Source organism: Dendropsophus ebraccatus, chromosome 8 (assembly GCF_027789765.1).
Source record: "Dendropsophus ebraccatus isolate aDenEbr1 chromosome 8, aDenEbr1.pat, whole genome shotgun sequence".
In the NCBI taxonomy this organism is placed as follows: Eukaryota; Metazoa; Chordata; class Amphibia; order Anura; family Hylidae; genus Dendropsophus; species Dendropsophus ebraccatus.
Genome location: NC_091461.1, coordinates 54,239,871 through 54,257,317, shown reverse-complemented (window position 1 = coordinate 54,257,317; position 17,447 = coordinate 54,239,871). Strand labels below are relative to the sequence as shown.

The following is a 17,447-nucleotide window of genomic DNA, read 5'->3' as shown; positions in this document are numbered from 1 at the left end:
GGAAAATAACTGTATTATGTTTTATACTGTGCTCATATTTATGGTGCAAAATGGACTGTCCTAGCTCAGGGGTTGTAAATCACTAACATTTCTTCAAAAGCTTTAAAATCATCACAGGATTTTTGTAAGCCCCTTCTTGGCAGTAAAAAGTTTTACCTTGAGTCTGTTTAATGGTTCTGCCAAAAGTCACGTTAAGTTGTATACTTTATATCATAAATCAAGGAATTAAACTTCCTTAAAGTGTTTTAATTTACTGGAAAATTGTTTGAATGCACAAACTGGCGCCCATTACTCCGCCATAATGGGGACATAATTCTCTCCCATTCTTTTCCAGAACATGGAGCAGTTCAAGTTGGCATGGAAGAGTTAAGGGAGGGATGAAAGGCTTTCAATCATTTATGGTGTCGGATAGCAACATGAACTTTGTGGAGTTTGTAGAACTTTTTAAATCTTTCAGGTACGATTATAATGGGACTATACTATAAATGCAGTCCGGGTGATGATGACATATTTCATCCTACTTTTCTGTGTTTTCAGTGTACGAAGCCGTAAAGACCTTAAAGACATATTTGATATCTATGCTGTGGCCTGCAGCCGTTTGGGTTCGGAGCCCATTCCTCTTTATACTAATTTAACAATTGACGAAAATGTCTCTGGTGTGCAGCCAGATTTAGGTTTGTATGTCATAGGGTATTTGGGGGTTTTCATTAAACACTTTCTATGATCACAACATAGGGCTTAAAATTTTAGACTTTTAACATAACAAAGAATTTATTCTTTGCTCAGACCAGTTACATACATTTAATAGGGCACCCAACTGTAAAGATTACAATGGGCCACCATGATGCAGCCAGGTGTTGTCACAGATGTATTACCTCCCCTTCCCCCTTACACCTATAAATTACTTTTGAACTAATTTGTTAACAATGCAGTTCTCTCGGAGAGGGTAGTCCTGCACAGTAGAAAAGAGGATAGAGCCAACCAGAGCCCAACCCTCTTTTTCCAAGACCCTGTTCAAGTGAATGGGTACTTATATCTTGCCATAACTTTCTGCCGGTATGCTAACACACATCACAAGCATAGAGCCCTTTGTGAAAGAAAGCCTGATAGATCTGAAAGCCTGATAGATCTGATGGTAGTTAACTTGTTTTAGAAAGAAGGTATGTACTTAGAGGCTTACCATGAGGCTTAGCGGGCCTGAAACATCACATCCCAGGTCCCTGCTCAGACTAGGAAGTGGCCAGGGATTGTGAGTGGGGGACAGTGGACCCCTGCCCTGGAGCCCCCCGTCTGTTTTCAAAAAAATGTTGGACCCCTGACTCCTCCTTTAACATTATGGATGAGTGCAACTGAAGCATGCTCGAGTTCAGTCGTTCAGTGTTACCGGTGGCTACCAGTGAATACCGGTGGCTGAAGAAGTTGGATACAGCTCTAGGGAGTCTGGGAAAACGTGGATACAGCCTGTGGCTGCATCCAACTTCTTTAGCCGCTTGTATGCAAATGCTGAACGATCAGACTTGAGCATGCTCCAGTTTCCCTCATCTCTAACTCATTCTCATAGAGCTTGCATGCTGTAAGAGGGTTTATATAGTCTTGTTATCTTTTTTTTTTTTTTTTAGGGCAAGTCATTTTTTTCTGTGTTTTTTTTTCTCCATTGTAGATTTATTGACCAGGAACGTGTCAGACTTGGGTTTATTCATTCGAAGTCGACAACAGTTGTCCGAAAATCAGAGGCAAATTTCTGATGCTATTGCTGCTGCCAGCATTGTAACCAATGGCACTGGAGTGGAAAGCACTTCCCTCGGAATATTTGGGATGGGAATACTACAATTCAATGACTTCCTGGTCAATTGCCAAGGGGAACATTACAGTTATGATGAAGTCCTCAGCATTATTCAGGTTAGAATCGTTTTTACAATGTAAGTACATGTCTTAAGTTGTTGAAAGAAATTATTGAAACGTTATAATTATGTATTCACTATAACTAATCACATTGCATCAGCTTCGTTTCTGTAAAATGTCTTATTTCTATAGACATTCTGATCAACCCTTCTGTCTAATGTCACATTCACACAAAATGATTCCACCTGCAGTTTCTTTATTCTTGCTACTGACCTTAGAAGTTTAAATTCTAAGCAAATTTCAAGCATTGATGTTACATTTTGATATGTGAATATTTTATATTTCTCCCTGATACATTATAATCAATTATATCTACAATGCTGTTAACCACTTAATGTTTTTCTTTTCATTTTCCTTAAGAAATTTGAGCCAAGCATCAGCATGCGGCAGCAAGGACTCATGTCATTTGAAGGGTTTGCAAGGTATCTATCATGTTTTGTTTTGTTTTCTTAAAAACACTTTTAATTTAAGTTATAGATCTGAGCGAACCTTAAGCATGTACTGGTTCGTCCGAACCCAAGCGTGCAACATTTTATTATTGGTGGCAGCAAAAGTTGGATGCAGACCTAGGGAGTCCCAGAAAACATGAACACAGGCTATGACTCAATATGCTTTCCAGGCCACCCTGGGGCTGCATCCAACTTCAGCCATCAGTATTCAAATTCTGCATCCTCGGGTTCACTCATTCCTAGAACTTTATAGAAACTGCTGACGTTTCATAGTGATGCTTGTACAGAGTAATGGTACCCTTATTTTGTATGTCCTTCGTTTTAAAATGTGAATAGTTTTGATTGGCTGTCCAAAGTGTCAAAGAGGTGTGGCTGGACACCTATATGCCTGGAGGTGTATTGCCTCTCCCATCTCTATTACCATGCCCTGTCCACTCCGCTAGCTATATAGACAGAGCTCAAAAGTCCTGTGCAAGCACTGTATCCATCCGAGTCATAGTAGAAGGGTGGGGTCTGTAACCAAGGACATAAAAAATAAAGGTACTGTCGCACTCACAGCAAGCATCGCTATGAAACTGTCCTCAATTTCATAGCAATGTTTCCTGTAACAGTTCCGCTTTAAGGCCATGATTGGCCATGTCATATATACATTGGCATTCTGTCAAAGTGGCATGCCGACATATATGTGCAAGACAAGACAGCAGCCCCATTGACTTCAGTGACCTGAATGTAGTCAACAGCATTTGATTACTGGTGGCTGAAGAAGGTGGATGCAGCCCTAAGGCTGGGTTCACACTGCGTTTTTGCAATCCATTTAACATATATGTTTTATGCAAAAAAAGGATGCAATTATGTGTTTTCCATTGACTTCCCTTATTAAAAAAATGGATCAAAACGGATGCGTTTTTTTTAACGTACAGAAAAGAAACGCATCCGTTTCAATCCGTTTTTTTTTAAATGGAAGTCATACAATTGCATCCGTTTTTGCATCTGTTTTTTGCATAAAACGTATACGTTAAACAGATTGCAAAAACGCAGTGTGAACCTAGCCTAAGGCTGCCTGGAAAGGATGGATACAGCCAGAGAGTGCTCGAGGTTCACTCATCTCTACTAGTAAATCATTTCCTGAACATATACATGGTTTGACTCAGACCTTAAAGCGTAACTGTCATTTCAGGGTCATTTTTCTGAAAACATTAAATATCAACAGTACAAGCGATTTTAAGTAACTCTGTAATAGGTTTTATGTACTAAAAGAGTTTCCTTCTGTACTGAAAAAGCAATCTCCCAGCCTCCCCCCTCACATCAAATGAAGCAGGATTTCTGTCTCCATTATGTGGCTATGGAGAGGAGAGGGGCTGTTAGGAGTGACTGAGCACAGAGCAGTCCTGCACAGCACAACACCCTGCAATCTTCTCTCAGTAAGTTCATAGATAAGCACTGACCTTTCTGACCCCAGAATCCTGCGGTTTAGGTGCCCAGAGAGTCTACAAACAGCTGACCTTCATGTCACCTCTTCCTGCTCCCTCATCTCCCTCAGCCCCTCCCCCCTTCATAGGCTTACAATGGAGAGAGCAGAGCCCGTCTTCACTGGCTTCTCTGTAATGAAGACGTGTTTGCCTGATAATGCACAGATAAGAAGTCAGGGGGGAGGCTGGGAGATTGCTTCTTGAGTACAGAAGGAGGCTTTTTTGGCTGATGAAACCTATTACAGAGTTTCTTAAAATCGCTTATACTACTGATTTCTGCAATAAAAAAAAACATGACAGTTACGCTTTGAAGCACAGCAAGCCGCACATTAGTCAATGCAGGTATACATTTGGAAAATGAGCCAATGTAGTCCCTAGCTGACTACTCTTTAACCTGCCTTACCTATTCATAGAAGTGTGAAGCGGCAGCATTCTGATATGTGTTGAATGCTTCTCTTTGCACAGTGTAACATACAACATTAGTTCCTTACCTAGCTGGCATATATTTTAGGCAGCAGTCACGCCAAATAATCTGCTATATCTGCATATCCAGGTATCTGATGGATAAAGACAACTTTGCCTCCAGAAATGATGAGTCGCAGATCAATGTAGATGACCTCCAATTTCCTCTGGCATATTACTTCATTGAGTCTTCGCACAATACATATCTAACTGGTCATCAGCTGAAGGGTGAATCCTCTGTGGAGCTCTACAGTCAGGTATGAGATGTCTATTCTCTGTAAGTGCCATACTGTATACTGCCTGCTTTATGCTCATAACTTTGTAGAGTTTGTAGAATCCTTCTAATAGTCAGACCTCTCTATATTCATCATCTATTCTCTCTGGATCATCATAGTATACTAAACCGCACTTTAAAAAGAAATTCCACATTTCTCATTGGCCAGAATGTCCAAAATAAAACATCTCGCATCTTTATAAGTCCCTCTTGTTACATGAACACCATCAACAAGCTGATGCTGATACTTTCTATGTGTGTCTATTTTATACTTTGAGTACATAATGGTCTCCTGCTGTGACCGGGCAGCGGCTTAGTAAGCTTATTAATACGTAAAGATTAGGTTTTTATACGGTAATCCGGTTTATGGATGTCAATATGTAAGGGTGTATCAGCTGTTTGTGCTAAAGCAGAGGTGGAGAACCTTCAGCCTTTCAGATGTTGCAAAACCACAATTCCCATCATGCATGAACAGCCAAAAATTTGGCATTGGCTGCCCGGACATGATGGGAGTTGTAGTTTTGCAACAACTGGAGGGGCTGAAGGTTCTCCATCCCTGTGTTAAAGAGCTGGGTGCACTGGTTACTCATATAAGCAATAATGATACAAATAAGCCATTATAAGGACTGAAATGGTAGTATGGTGTGCTCGACTGAAAAAGTCTATGGGCGATCTGGTATATGTCAAAACCTTGAGTGCACTAACTAGTTCTGCACCTGTTAGAACTATAATAGATATGTGGTATGGAGATAGAAAGTGATAGGCTCTCAAAAGGCGATTGACATAGATCAGAATAATATATACAAATATAGTTGGATTATGACACAATGGATCTCATGATTACCGAATTTATGGGTTTAAAATCTAGTTTTATGTATAGAAAAATAATAATACAGAAATAATACAAATACAAAAAATACAAAAATACAAATATATATATGAAACACGAAATAAAAAATGAAATTGTATCTCAATGTGCTATGGTGAACTTTTCAGATGCAGTGAAGCAGCTATATACGGTCTTGTTCATAGTCTATCTGCTTACTTGATCGGTATTGACTTACTTATGTTTATTTTACCATGCAGTATTAGTTCATATGCAACAATAAATAAAATATGATATAGAGCATAAGAAGATGATAAAAAATGTTAAAAAAAATGATGGAATGAATATTGCCACTTTTAAAATAGAGAAAGCGGTGCAGGGCCCTTGCTTTACCGCATTTGCAATTGTTGGGTTCCCGTTTACATATACCTTATATCCTTAGATAGGACAAATATATAAAGTCAAGTATATATATATATATATATATATATATATATTTTTTTTTTTTTTTTTTTTTTTTTTTTTTTAATGTGTGTATATATATATATATATATATATATATATATATATATATATATATATATTATGTGGTGGACTTCCACCACATAAAAATATATATATATACTTGACTTTATATATTTGTCCTATCTAAGGATATAAGGGATATGTAAACGGGAACCCAACAATTGCAAATGCGGTAAAGCAAGGGCCCTGCACCGCTTTCTCTATTTTAAAAGTGGCAATATTCATTCCATCATTTTTTTAAAATTTTTTATCATCTTCTTATACTCTATATCATATTTTATTTATTGTTGCATATGAACTAATACTGCATGGTAAAATAAACATAAGTAAGTCAATACCGATCAAGTAAGCAGATAGACTATGAACAAGACCGTATATAGCTGCTTCACTGCATCTGAAAAGTTCACCATAGCACATTGAGATACAATTTCATTTTTTATTTTGTGTTTCATATATATATTTGTATTTTTGTATTTTTTGTATTATTTGTATTATTTCTGTATTATTATTTTTCTATACATAAAACTAGATTTTAAACCCATAAATTCGGTAATCATGAGATCCATTGTGTCATAATCCAACTATATTTGTATATATTATTCTGATCTATCTATGTCAATTGCCTTTTGAGAGCCTATCACTTTCTATCTCCATAACACATTATAAGGACTGTCCACTGTAGCAAAAAGTGTAAATGATACTGTAATATAGAATAGTATACAAATGTATTGAAAAATGTGCTTGAAAACAACATTTAAGAGGTATTGTCCAGAAAAATATGTTTTCTAGCTGATGCTAGAAAGTTATACAGATTTATAAATTACTTCTATTTAAGCAACCCAAGCATTCCAGTACTCAGCTAGTGTATGCCCTGGAGGATGCTGTGTAGCTTTTTTTTCCCAATTTAACCCAGTGCTCCCTACTGCCCCCCCCTGTCTGTGTCAGGAATTGTCCAGAGCAGAAGCACACTCCGAGAGCAAACGTTTCCCACTCCTGTTCCTGGAACTGCTTCCTGCTTTTTCCTGCTGAAACTAGTTTCCCTTTAAAGGGAATCTGTCAGCTCCCGGGCCCTACCTGAGGTGTTGACAGTTTGTTGTAGCTGGTAGTCCCCTAGTGAGCATGGTACCTTTTGGTAATTTGCCCCTGCAGTGGGTTATGCACAATCTCAGGTCTCCTACCGTAATGAAGAGTCAAGAAAGAATTGTGGCTCAGTGGGTGTGCTAGCACAACTCACAACTGCTTTTTCCTCTCTCCTCTTCATGAATAATCACCTAGCTTGTGTTAGAGCTGTGGTATAGGGGCAAATCACCTGTGTAGAGACCAGCAACAGTTTTTCTTTTGGTTTGATTTCCCTAATGGAAATGGAATATAGTTTTTTTTTCTCATTATTGTATCACTTTAAAATAAATAACTATATATGTATTTTTCTCTGTTTCAATCATTTTTATTATGATTTATATTATAATAAAGACAGTATAAATGTCAGACAAAGAAAATAGCCCTCTCTTTCGAACTGATAGGTCCATATGACAAATGGCAAAGGGAATTATCCATATCTCCATCACAAAAAGAATGGATGTTAGCTTTTAAATGGTCCCATAAGGCCTTGTTGTGTATAAGCCACATAGAAGCAATAACAAAAACTAGACTACAATGGTATTTCACCCCGGAAAAAATACATAGAATATATCCATTCTCTACTGACAGATGCTGCAGAGGTTGTAACTCTGTAGGATCATTGCTACATCTATTGTGGTCATGCTCTCATATATCTAATTACTGGCGCACTATCATACATATGATCAAGACAGTTACGGGTATCTCCATTCCTCACACGCCACAATTGATACTCCTATTATTGGGAATCCAGGAAATTTCACCAGTATTTTGTATTTTAACAACTAAGCTTTTAGTTATCTCCAAACTGGTACTGTCACGTTACTGGAAATCCACAGCTATTCCAACCCTAAACGAAGTATGCCAAGTATATATGTATTTTTCTCATTATTTAAAAAATTATTTGGTCCTCATTAGGAATTCTTTGCACATTAAAAAATGATAGAATAAAAAATAAAAAATATTTCATTTCCATCAGAGGAATTGAACCAAAGAAAACAAACTGGTGCTGGTCTCTCGACAGATGATTTACCCCTAGACCACAGCTCCAACACAGGCTAGGAGATTTAACCATATCTGACTGCAGATCAGTCCTCTGGCAGATACTGACTGAGTGTATGTGCACACTATGGAAATCACATGGATAACTTGGTGTGGATTCCATCACTCGCCACTTCTCATGTGGCCCCCTGCCTCCATCTGCAGCACCATTTCTTCATATGTAAATATTCATTTATCCAAAATCTTTTTAGATGCAGCTTTTTTACATTAAAGTTGTGATGCAACCATTAGAGAATTGCATATACTTGCATCCAGAATCTACTTTTATCTTCTACTTTTGTGTAAGGTAGACTATTGCTCATTCAATGTATGTCGCATGACCTTTAATATGAATTGAAAGTTTCCCATAGGAAACATAGTTTTTTACATGCCCACTAAATTGTCTATGAATTGGCTTTGCACTGATGCGTATGCATAATAAAAATGTTCTGGTAATAAGAAATGTAAGCGACGATGACGTGTTTGACTAAGTTAAAATGACTGTTTCAGGTTCTTTTACAAGGCTGCAGAAGTGTTGAGTTAGATTGCTGGGATGGAGATGATGGCATGCCTATTATTTATCATGGACACACACTTACAACTAAAATCCCCTTTAAGGTAAGAGTGAACAATACAGTTTATTACAGGTAGTGACGGCTCGTATTTCCTGTTTAATAAAATCTGAGAAATGTATTTTTTATATTCTCATTTCCTGTAATATGCTATTCAGGAATTATTATTATGATTGGTTATCCAGACGGTAGAAAGCTATAGATATATAGACGACACTACTGTGTGGGGCATTAGTGGTAGTGCAGTAGACTTCCAAATATACCAGAATTATTTCCCAGACATTGTAAAATGGTGAGACTTACTCCAAATATAACAGAATTATTTCCCAGACATTATAAAATGGTGAGCCTTACTCCTAATGCTCAAATGGAAATAAAAAGGAGCATTTTGTGTGCCTTCCCTGGTGAAGAGCAGCGTTTTCTCACTTTCTAACACTTTCTCATTAAAGTGTACCTGCCATTTTAAAAAAAACTTTTGATGCGTAAAAGGTTCCAATTGGTCAAGATAAGAGATGAGAGAATCTCCAGCACACTCAGTCTCGCCCAAAGTCAAACATGTGGCACTTAAGATATGTTGGTTTTGCTTGACAATTTGGTTCAGTCAGATGATTGTGAACTTAAATTTAATAATGGGAGGTAATATCAGGTGATGGGAGGGATTATACAGTTAGGGGCGGTGTATTAGGCATATGTGTATAATCTCTTCCATTACCTGACAATCACTTATTATTAAAGTTAAAGAGATTGTCCAGGAAAAATTCCCTTTTCCCCATGATAGGGAAAAAGTAGGAGGTCGCACACGGGAAGTCCAACCTCTGTTCCCCCCGCTGATCTCCGTATCGGGCACTCTTCTGGCATACTCTGCTCTGTCCTTCGTCCTATAGGAATGAATAGAGTCGCGGGTCGCGAGCCGCGGGGCCCAATATAGAGATTGCTGGGGGGTACAGAGATCAGACCTCTGCAACCTCCTACTTTTCCCCTACCCTGTGACCAACCTCTTTAAGTTCATGCCAATCTTCTAACTGAATTGTCAGACAAAATATAAGCCCACCTATGTGCCCCAAAATATTAAAGGGGTTATCCAGTATTAAAAAAAAAAAAACATGGCCTCCAGTTTAGGGTTTTTGCAGTTATGCTCCATACTTTAATGAAGCTGAACTGTAAAACCACACCCAAGGGGTATTTCTCTAAAAAGAAAAAAAAAGCGGCCATGTTTATCAAATACTGGCTAACCCATTTAAGAAACTGTAAAATGGTGTGTAATCAGAGAACCCTAAAGCTGTTTAATGGTATTAACATCCCTTTTTTTTTTTGGGGGGGGGGGGGGGTTTACAGGTCCCAAGAAACCATAATGGAGCCATCTGTTTTGAAATTGTCTTTTCGTGAAAGTCACATGGAATAAACTGGACAACATTGTTCTTTGTTTTTTGGCAGGATGTTATAGAGGCCATTGATCGTAACGCATTCATCAACTCTGAAATGCCAATTATTCTGTCCATAGAGAATCACTGTTCTCTACCACAGCAGCGCAAGATGGCTGACATATTTAAGGTGATCTTCCTGTAATATGACTATTACTTTTGTATACATTGTATATGATACATGGTTTGTATGAAAATAAATCTTTTTTTTTTTTTAGACTGTATTTGGAGACAAGCTGGTGACAAAGTTCCTATTTGAGAGTGACTTTTCTGATGATCCAATGCTACCTTCTCCATGGCAACTAAGGAAAAAAGTATTGTTGAAAAACAAGAAACTAAAAGCACATCAGACACCTGTGGATATTTTGAAGCAAAAGGTAAGCATCTGCTTTGTGGCAAGCTGCAAAGTGAGAGTAAAGCTAATTTCACACTTAGATATAGCCTAACTTTCAAAATGGTGGCTTGGTGATGTTGCTGCTAGTATTCAGCTCATGAGAGCCCCCTCCGTGGTGCACGGTATTTCTCATTTTCTTCAATTCAGAGGAACGGGATCAGGGCTGTGCTGTTTGCTTGTAGTAAACATACACAAGGCTTCCTTCTTTACTACTGTGTTGGGGGATGATTTCAGGTAGGCTACCTTAGATGACACGTGATGGAGGCCAAAATTACAAACTTCAGGAAAACAACTAATCACTGGTCTACAAGTAATAATATAATAAGGACTTATTTATGTAGTCAAAGTTGGTCAAAGTCCAGAAAAGAGAATATATAGGTGGGACCCTTTTTTGGCCACTCAGTTCCTCTGCATTGGCCATTGCCTGGAAAATGAACAAGTAACTATAAAAAACATGCATGGTATTGGTGTCTGTCAGTGCTGGAGCTGCTTTTTGAAATGTTTTTTTGCTTTGGCTCATACTGGATGCATGATAGAAAGTGAACTTATATAGGGCAAATTATGCATTTGAAAAGGGATTGTCTTGACCTCTTAAAAAGAAAACATGAATGTTGGAAATGGTGGGAGACAGAAAGATGACCTGGGCATAATGAATTATTTCAGTGGCAGGATCCTACTTTATAGCTCATGTATTTACATTTTTATTTTTTTGTTTTCTCTCACCAGTTGGATTATGTTTCCATATATCCGTATCTCAATGACAATCTTAGTTTCAATAAGAAATATTTCTTCTTTTCTATTTTTACTTGAAGTGTTTCCCGAGCAGTAGCATGAATGTTTTTATTCTGCTGAGTAGTACACATAGTGTGGGTATTAGTGCCAGGTTTCCATGCCCTTATGTAGATCCAGACCTTGTCACTTACATTGAGATGGTGCTAATGGAACGTATTCCCATACTAATATTTGTGTTAGTGCTTCTTCACAGTATCTTACATTGCCAGGTATTAAGGCAGTTTATGCTGATCATTCAAAAAAAACATTACAAAAGTTACCAGTGTGCCTTAAATCACACAATATATACTTCCTTACTATGTGACAGATTATGTCAGATAGCTATTTAAATATTTATAGCACTATTTATGTTGCTTACAGTGCAAGGACGTAGCTAAAGATGCCATTTAAGTGCATTAACAGTCAGGTATAAATATTTAAAGGTTTTTTTTCCTAATTAAATACACTTTGGATAGCTCATCAGTCACTGATTGGTGGGGTGGTGACACTTGGCACCCCTGCTGACCAGCCGTTCGCTGCCCATACTACACAGTGAGCAGGGCAAAAAGCAGTTGGCTCTATTCACTGTGTAGTGGCCAGATCTTATTACTGCGGCTAACCTGCTGTTCACTTAAAGGTGGGGTTGAGCTGCAGTTACTCATCACCACTGCTACACAGAGAATTAAGACAAACCGCTTTCTGCCCCATTCACTGTGTATTGCGGGCACCAGATCATGAAAGATGTTGATATTTTATAAATATTGAATGCTAAGGCAAACTGCGTTGTGTATATTTCTGTCACCCAGACATGCACAATTGTTGTTCTGCCCTCTTTAGGCACATCAGCTTGCCAGCATGCAGGTACAAGCCAGTAATGGGAACCAGATGATGAATACAAGTACCAACAATGAAGAGGAAGATGATGATGAAGATGACTACGATTATGACTATGAGTCTCTTTCGGATGGTAAGCATACATAGTTATAGTATTGTACCTGAACTTGTTTTGAAGGATACCATTGACATTATTCCGGGTAATTTTTACTCCAAAAAGCAGCTTACAATCCTATGCTATTTTCATCCACCTTATGTTCTGAAGATTTCTCCTCTTACCAACCCAAAAGACACATAAGTACCCATAATGTGCTTGTGCTTCCATAACACGGCCTGCTCTGTAATTCATAGCCTGCTTCTAACACAATGGCTGTACATCTCAGTACATGCAGTTCTTCTAAGCGTCCTGTAAAAATCGTTCTAAATTCTAACACCTCACCAGATAAAAGGGGAACCTGTTGTCCTTGTATTATAAAGTCATGTTAATGGTTCTAATATCCGTGCTATATGTCCTAGAAGTTTATCGCTTTAATAAGCTTTCCCTCTTCTTTGTTATTGACCCTAAAGAACGTAAGGAAGTTATTCACATTCATATATCTGTCATTCGTCTTTTTTTTCCTATTAAGTTCTGTTTGGGTAAGGGGGGAAACTTGAATCCTAGATAAGTCGCATCGCACAGTTTGAGACACACTATGCGCTTGCACTTGGGAGCACACAGCTAAGGCTGGGTTCACACTGCATTCTTGCAATCCGCAAATACTTTTAACGGACAGAAAAACGTGGTCAACGCTACTTTGTGTTTGTTAAAAAAAAAAAAAGTATCCGTTTCTATACGTTTTTTTGAAATAATGAAAGTAAATGGAAAAATGGATCCAAACAAATGACATACAACTGCATCCGTTTTTTGTATCTGTTTTTTCCACAAAGCATATACGTTAAACCAGTGCTTCTCAAACAGTGAGGTGCCCCTAGTTGTTGGTGAGGCCCAGCTGAGGAGCCAGTTTTTACAAAAGTAACTATGATCTGCACAGTCCTCTAGCTGTTTGCAAAAATCTCCATTTTAGCAATGTTATTAATTTATTTCGTACTTGCTTTATTAGTATATAGAGCTTGGGACATCACATTTTTTCCAGCTTTTAAATGGACTTTCGTCATGGAAGGTGAGGCCTAGACACCCTCTTGGTCAGTCTGGTGAGGCCCAGGCATTGCCTTGGTCTGTTGAGGCTCCAGTAGAAAAAGTTTGAGAAGCACTGCGTTAAACTGGTTGCAAAAACGCAGTGTGAACCCAGCCTTAGGTGGTGGTCTAGTACTGGCTGTATGCCTGCATGCTATAAGGCAATGTAAATATAATATAAATGTGCTTGTTACTGAATATAAGATATGTTGTGTATAGGCACCAATCATAGATGCTAGTTTGCTTTGCATTAAATACATCTATCTCATCACTAATACACTATGGTCCTGCATGGATCACCTCCTCTAGTGCTTACGTCCAGTTTACATATGTAGCCAGTAACATCTTTATTCTTTATATTTTCTGTAAATTGTTGAAGGATAATGACTGGTATTTTCCCATTAATTCATCATTTCCTTTTCTGACTGCCTGTTTGACTCTCTTCCTGTAGCTGATGGCCTTAATGCTTCCCCTGCGCCTAACAGCCAGGAAGGTAAAAGCCATGTGAATGGATGTTGCATGGATTTATAGGACTCCTCCTCTGTGCTTGGTTTACAGAAAGCTTCTGTGTATATGTGTTCATGGTGTTGGTGTGATCAATATGTAATGCATTGTACAATATGTTATTTGCTACACTGTTTGGCTACTACAATATCTACTGTATGGGGTTCACTATGTTTTGGTTGTTTGTTGCATGCTAAACTGAAGTATAACTTATAATAAGATGTATACTACGTACCATAGTACAATGAATTTGTCAAGTTGTAGTTTGTATTTTTTTGCTTTGGGTGTGTAAGGTAAACCTATAGCTGGTAATGTATGGGAAATCCTACAGAAGTTTAGTCTTGATATCTAAGTAAAGCTTATAGACATTAGGGGAAACATGGTGTAAAGTGACACTGGCTCAGTTGCCCCTAGCAACCAGATTCCACCTTTCATTTTCCAAAGAGTCTGTGAGGAATGAAAGGTGGAGTCTGATTGGTTGCTAGGGGCAACTGAGCCAGTTTCACTTTACACCATGTTTGATAAATCTCCCCCTAGATGCTTATTTGACCAAGAAAGTTACAGATGTTCATTGACTAAATGAGCATATTTTAGTGAGAACTTGGCAGCATGTCTAAATGCTTGTGAACTTTTTAGGTCTTATTCCTAATACACTAACAGATAGTGGTCATAAGTGTTTGCCATGTTGGATATATAGTACAACCTGGTTGTGGTTTCATTATGCTTGCTTATTCTTATTATGCCTGGCGCTCCCCCTCCCCCCCCCCCCCCCCCCTCCCCCAAGGCACTGCATGAATCGGTGCAGAGGTTGCTGTAATCACAGGGCTTTATTAACTAGCAAAGCTCCATCTACTGACAACCTCACAGCTTGTAGTTGCATGTCTGGGCATGACTTTCACGTTATGACCGCTCTCTATTTTACTATCTTTCTATCTGCTCCTGCAGCTGACACCAGCAGGGAGGAAGTAAAAGGCTGCAGTAATTCAAGTCTCCCCGTACCCCAAAATGAAATGAATGGAGTGTGCAGCCTGAAAGTGAATGAAAGTAATAAACCACATATAACACATTTTTTTTCATTCTAGATTAAAAACTTGAATTCACACTTTAGGCTAAATTGGTCTTTATAAGTATGTTCCAAATACTAGACAAAATATACATATGTAAATGACTATCTAGTCTGTTATGGGGTCTGCTATAGCTCACAGTAGACATTGCCGATTACTATATAACTTTCTGTTATATGTTCATTGACTTACAACACAGACAGACATTGAAGGCTTACTTTGTGAAAACATCATAGTTACATAATTTATACGACTGAAAAAAGACACATGTTCATCAAGTTCAACCAAGTCAGGTTGAGGCTTTTGTGTCTTTCAGCCATAGGGGTTCTTAAGCTTTTTTGGCAATTCTTAAATCTTTTGCATGTTCTCCGGTGTGACGTCTGTATAAAAGAGTACATAAACTAGGCCATAATAGCTGTTGAGTATTGATGCCTAAATAACATTGGTGATGCCCGTCTCACCAAAAATTGTTCTCGTTGCAGATAATATACTCGATGACCGTCCTGAAATGAAGCCATGCAGTGATAAATTGCAGTTTGAGTATAATGAAGAAGCCCCAAAGAGAATCAAGAAGACTGATGGTAGCATTGCTGGCAACAAAGGAAAGGTAGATGTTCCTTCCTAAAGTAAAGGGGTAAATAACAAGCACTAGAACACAGGTGTCAAACTCAGGCCCCTACAGCTGTTATAAAACTACAACTCCCATCTTGCCAGGACAGCCAAAGTTAAAGCTTTGGCCGTCCAGGCATGATGGGAATTGTAGTTTTGCAACAGCTGGAGGGCCTGAGTTTGACACCCCTGCACTAGAACATTGCTAGACTGTAGTTCCCCATATTAATGTAGATTCTCCTGGTCTTTGGAGCAATCTGACAAATGTTATCATTTCACACAAGGTATATTTATTGTTTTGTACAGGTCTATGACATGGAACTGGACGAAGAGTTTTATCTCCCTCAAAACAAGAAAGAAAGTCGACAGATTGCCCCAGAACTATCAGACCTTATCATCTACTGCCAAGCTGTGAAATTTCCTGGTAGGTTTTAATAATCTGTCTTGTCCTTCCTTGGCAGTGCTTTCAATGCTGACTGCAGAGCCTAGTTTGTCCGGCTCGAGGCCAAATCAATAAATATTTGTTCTGAACATCCCCTTTTGAAGTGTTTAAAATGCCGGCCGATTAGTTTAGATGAGACTCACATTTAGGTATGAACCCTTTTTATGAGCACTTTAGGTAAATAAACTCTTAGAAGCCTATACTGGCAAAGAGCAACAAGAAAGCTTAATGTCAAGGCAAGACAAATATACATAGAAGACCTCCAGATACTCAGGACTGTTTTATAGAAACACGAAGACTCTGCTTGTACATAAGTTGTCATGACCTTGGTGTAGTTGTCGTTTTATCCCCAGACACTGTATACAAACATTTGGCTGTAGGCTATGCAGTTTACATTTTGTAGGCTAGCCAAGTAATTTTCGTTTGAATTAAATATATTGGGATTTATTGTTTTTTTGTTTTATATGCACAGCAAAGAAATTCACAGTACAGTGCATAATAGTCCAGAGTAAACCCTCGGCTATCTGGCTTCTAACTAAACACCCTTTATTATGGGCCAAAGGCTGCGTTATAACAAGAGTAAACTTGATTGGTGCTTGTTTGATGAGCCTTTCCACAGATGACCACAGATGATGATTGTGCAGGCCGGGATACACAATCACTGGATTGTCCTTGCAGTCCTTTAATTTTATCATTGTCAGCTACTCATCTCCCATTAATAATAGGTGTTGTGCGGCCAATAATGGAGATCTTTAGGCCTGCACAAACCGATCTGATTGGTTGATGAACAAGCTGATTGATGGCCCTTTTACATGTAGCAGTTATTAGAAATGAGGGTTCAACACTTATTCAGCCAATAATCAGCCAGTTTTAAAGGGACTTAACACATATAGTGTTCCTAACTATGAGACTAACTATACAGTAACCATACACATGTGCATCACATTACCATTGTCCTAGCTCCCACAAACCCAGGCACAGCCTGTCTTTCTTCATACTGCCACACTGGGAGTGTACCTTAGTGTCTTACTGTAAAAAGCTTACTCTGATATCAGTTGCATTTGGCATTGGCTGTCCTGCATAGATACTCCCCCCTAGGCCCTTTGGGATTTCCACATACTGCACAGCAGATGTCCCGCCATAATCCCTATAAAAGTAGTTATTTAGTTTTGGGGTTAAAGAAGAAGTCTGTCCAGACCCATTTTTTCACCAAGTGTTGGGGAGGATAAATGAAATAACATACTCTTCCCTCCAACGCTCCACCAGTGCTGTATCTGCCAAATGCTGGACACAGACAGCACCCAATGGGCCCTATTCACTTAAGTGGGGTTTATTGTGTTTCCAATATGGAATCAATTTTACTGAACAAAACATGACTGCATGGCATCTGGGATGGTAAACCCAACTTCAATGGGTTTCAGGTCAAGTCCGGGTATCCAAGTTAGAGTTTTTTATTTTATGTTCCATAGAACCTACCTATCCAAATGTCCTCTTATTACTAGTAAAGAATACTAACATGGAACAGGACTATAAAATCTCTATAGGATGCTCTTGTCTATTGAACTTGTTAAAAGTTTTCTCCAGCCTTGACAGCCAGT

The 17,447-nt window shown here is 38.5% G+C and overlaps 1 protein-coding gene across 7 annotated transcripts in view; it reads left to right on the top strand.

The window, feature by feature from the left end:
- Window positions 1–17,447, top strand: part of PLCE1 (phospholipase C epsilon 1) — a 196,236-nt gene that overhangs the window by 143,938 nt on the left and 34,851 nt on the right. For 3 of the 7 annotated variants that reach the window (XM_069980385.1, XM_069980384.1, XM_069980382.1), the window contains 13 exons: window positions 335–457; window positions 538–674; window positions 1,661–1,899; window positions 2,263–2,324; window positions 4,374–4,539; window positions 8,575–8,682; window positions 10,071–10,187; window positions 10,276–10,434; window positions 12,060–12,189; window positions 13,682–13,723; window positions 14,680–14,778; window positions 15,281–15,405; window positions 15,714–15,831. In XM_069980385.1, coding sequence (XP_069836486.1) covers window positions 335–457; window positions 538–674; window positions 1,661–1,899; window positions 2,263–2,324; window positions 4,374–4,539; window positions 8,575–8,682; window positions 10,071–10,187; window positions 10,276–10,434; window positions 12,060–12,189; window positions 13,682–13,723; window positions 14,680–14,778; window positions 15,281–15,405; window positions 15,714–15,831 — 1,625 coding nt within the window. The remainder of the gene's footprint in view (window positions 1–334; window positions 458–537; window positions 675–1,660; window positions 1,900–2,262; window positions 2,325–4,373; window positions 4,540–8,574; window positions 8,683–10,070; window positions 10,188–10,275; window positions 10,435–12,059; window positions 12,190–13,681; window positions 13,724–14,679; window positions 14,779–15,280; window positions 15,406–15,713; window positions 15,832–17,447) is intronic. The other 4 variants (XM_069980389.1, XM_069980386.1, XM_069980388.1 and 1 more) reach the window with 2 other exon arrangements.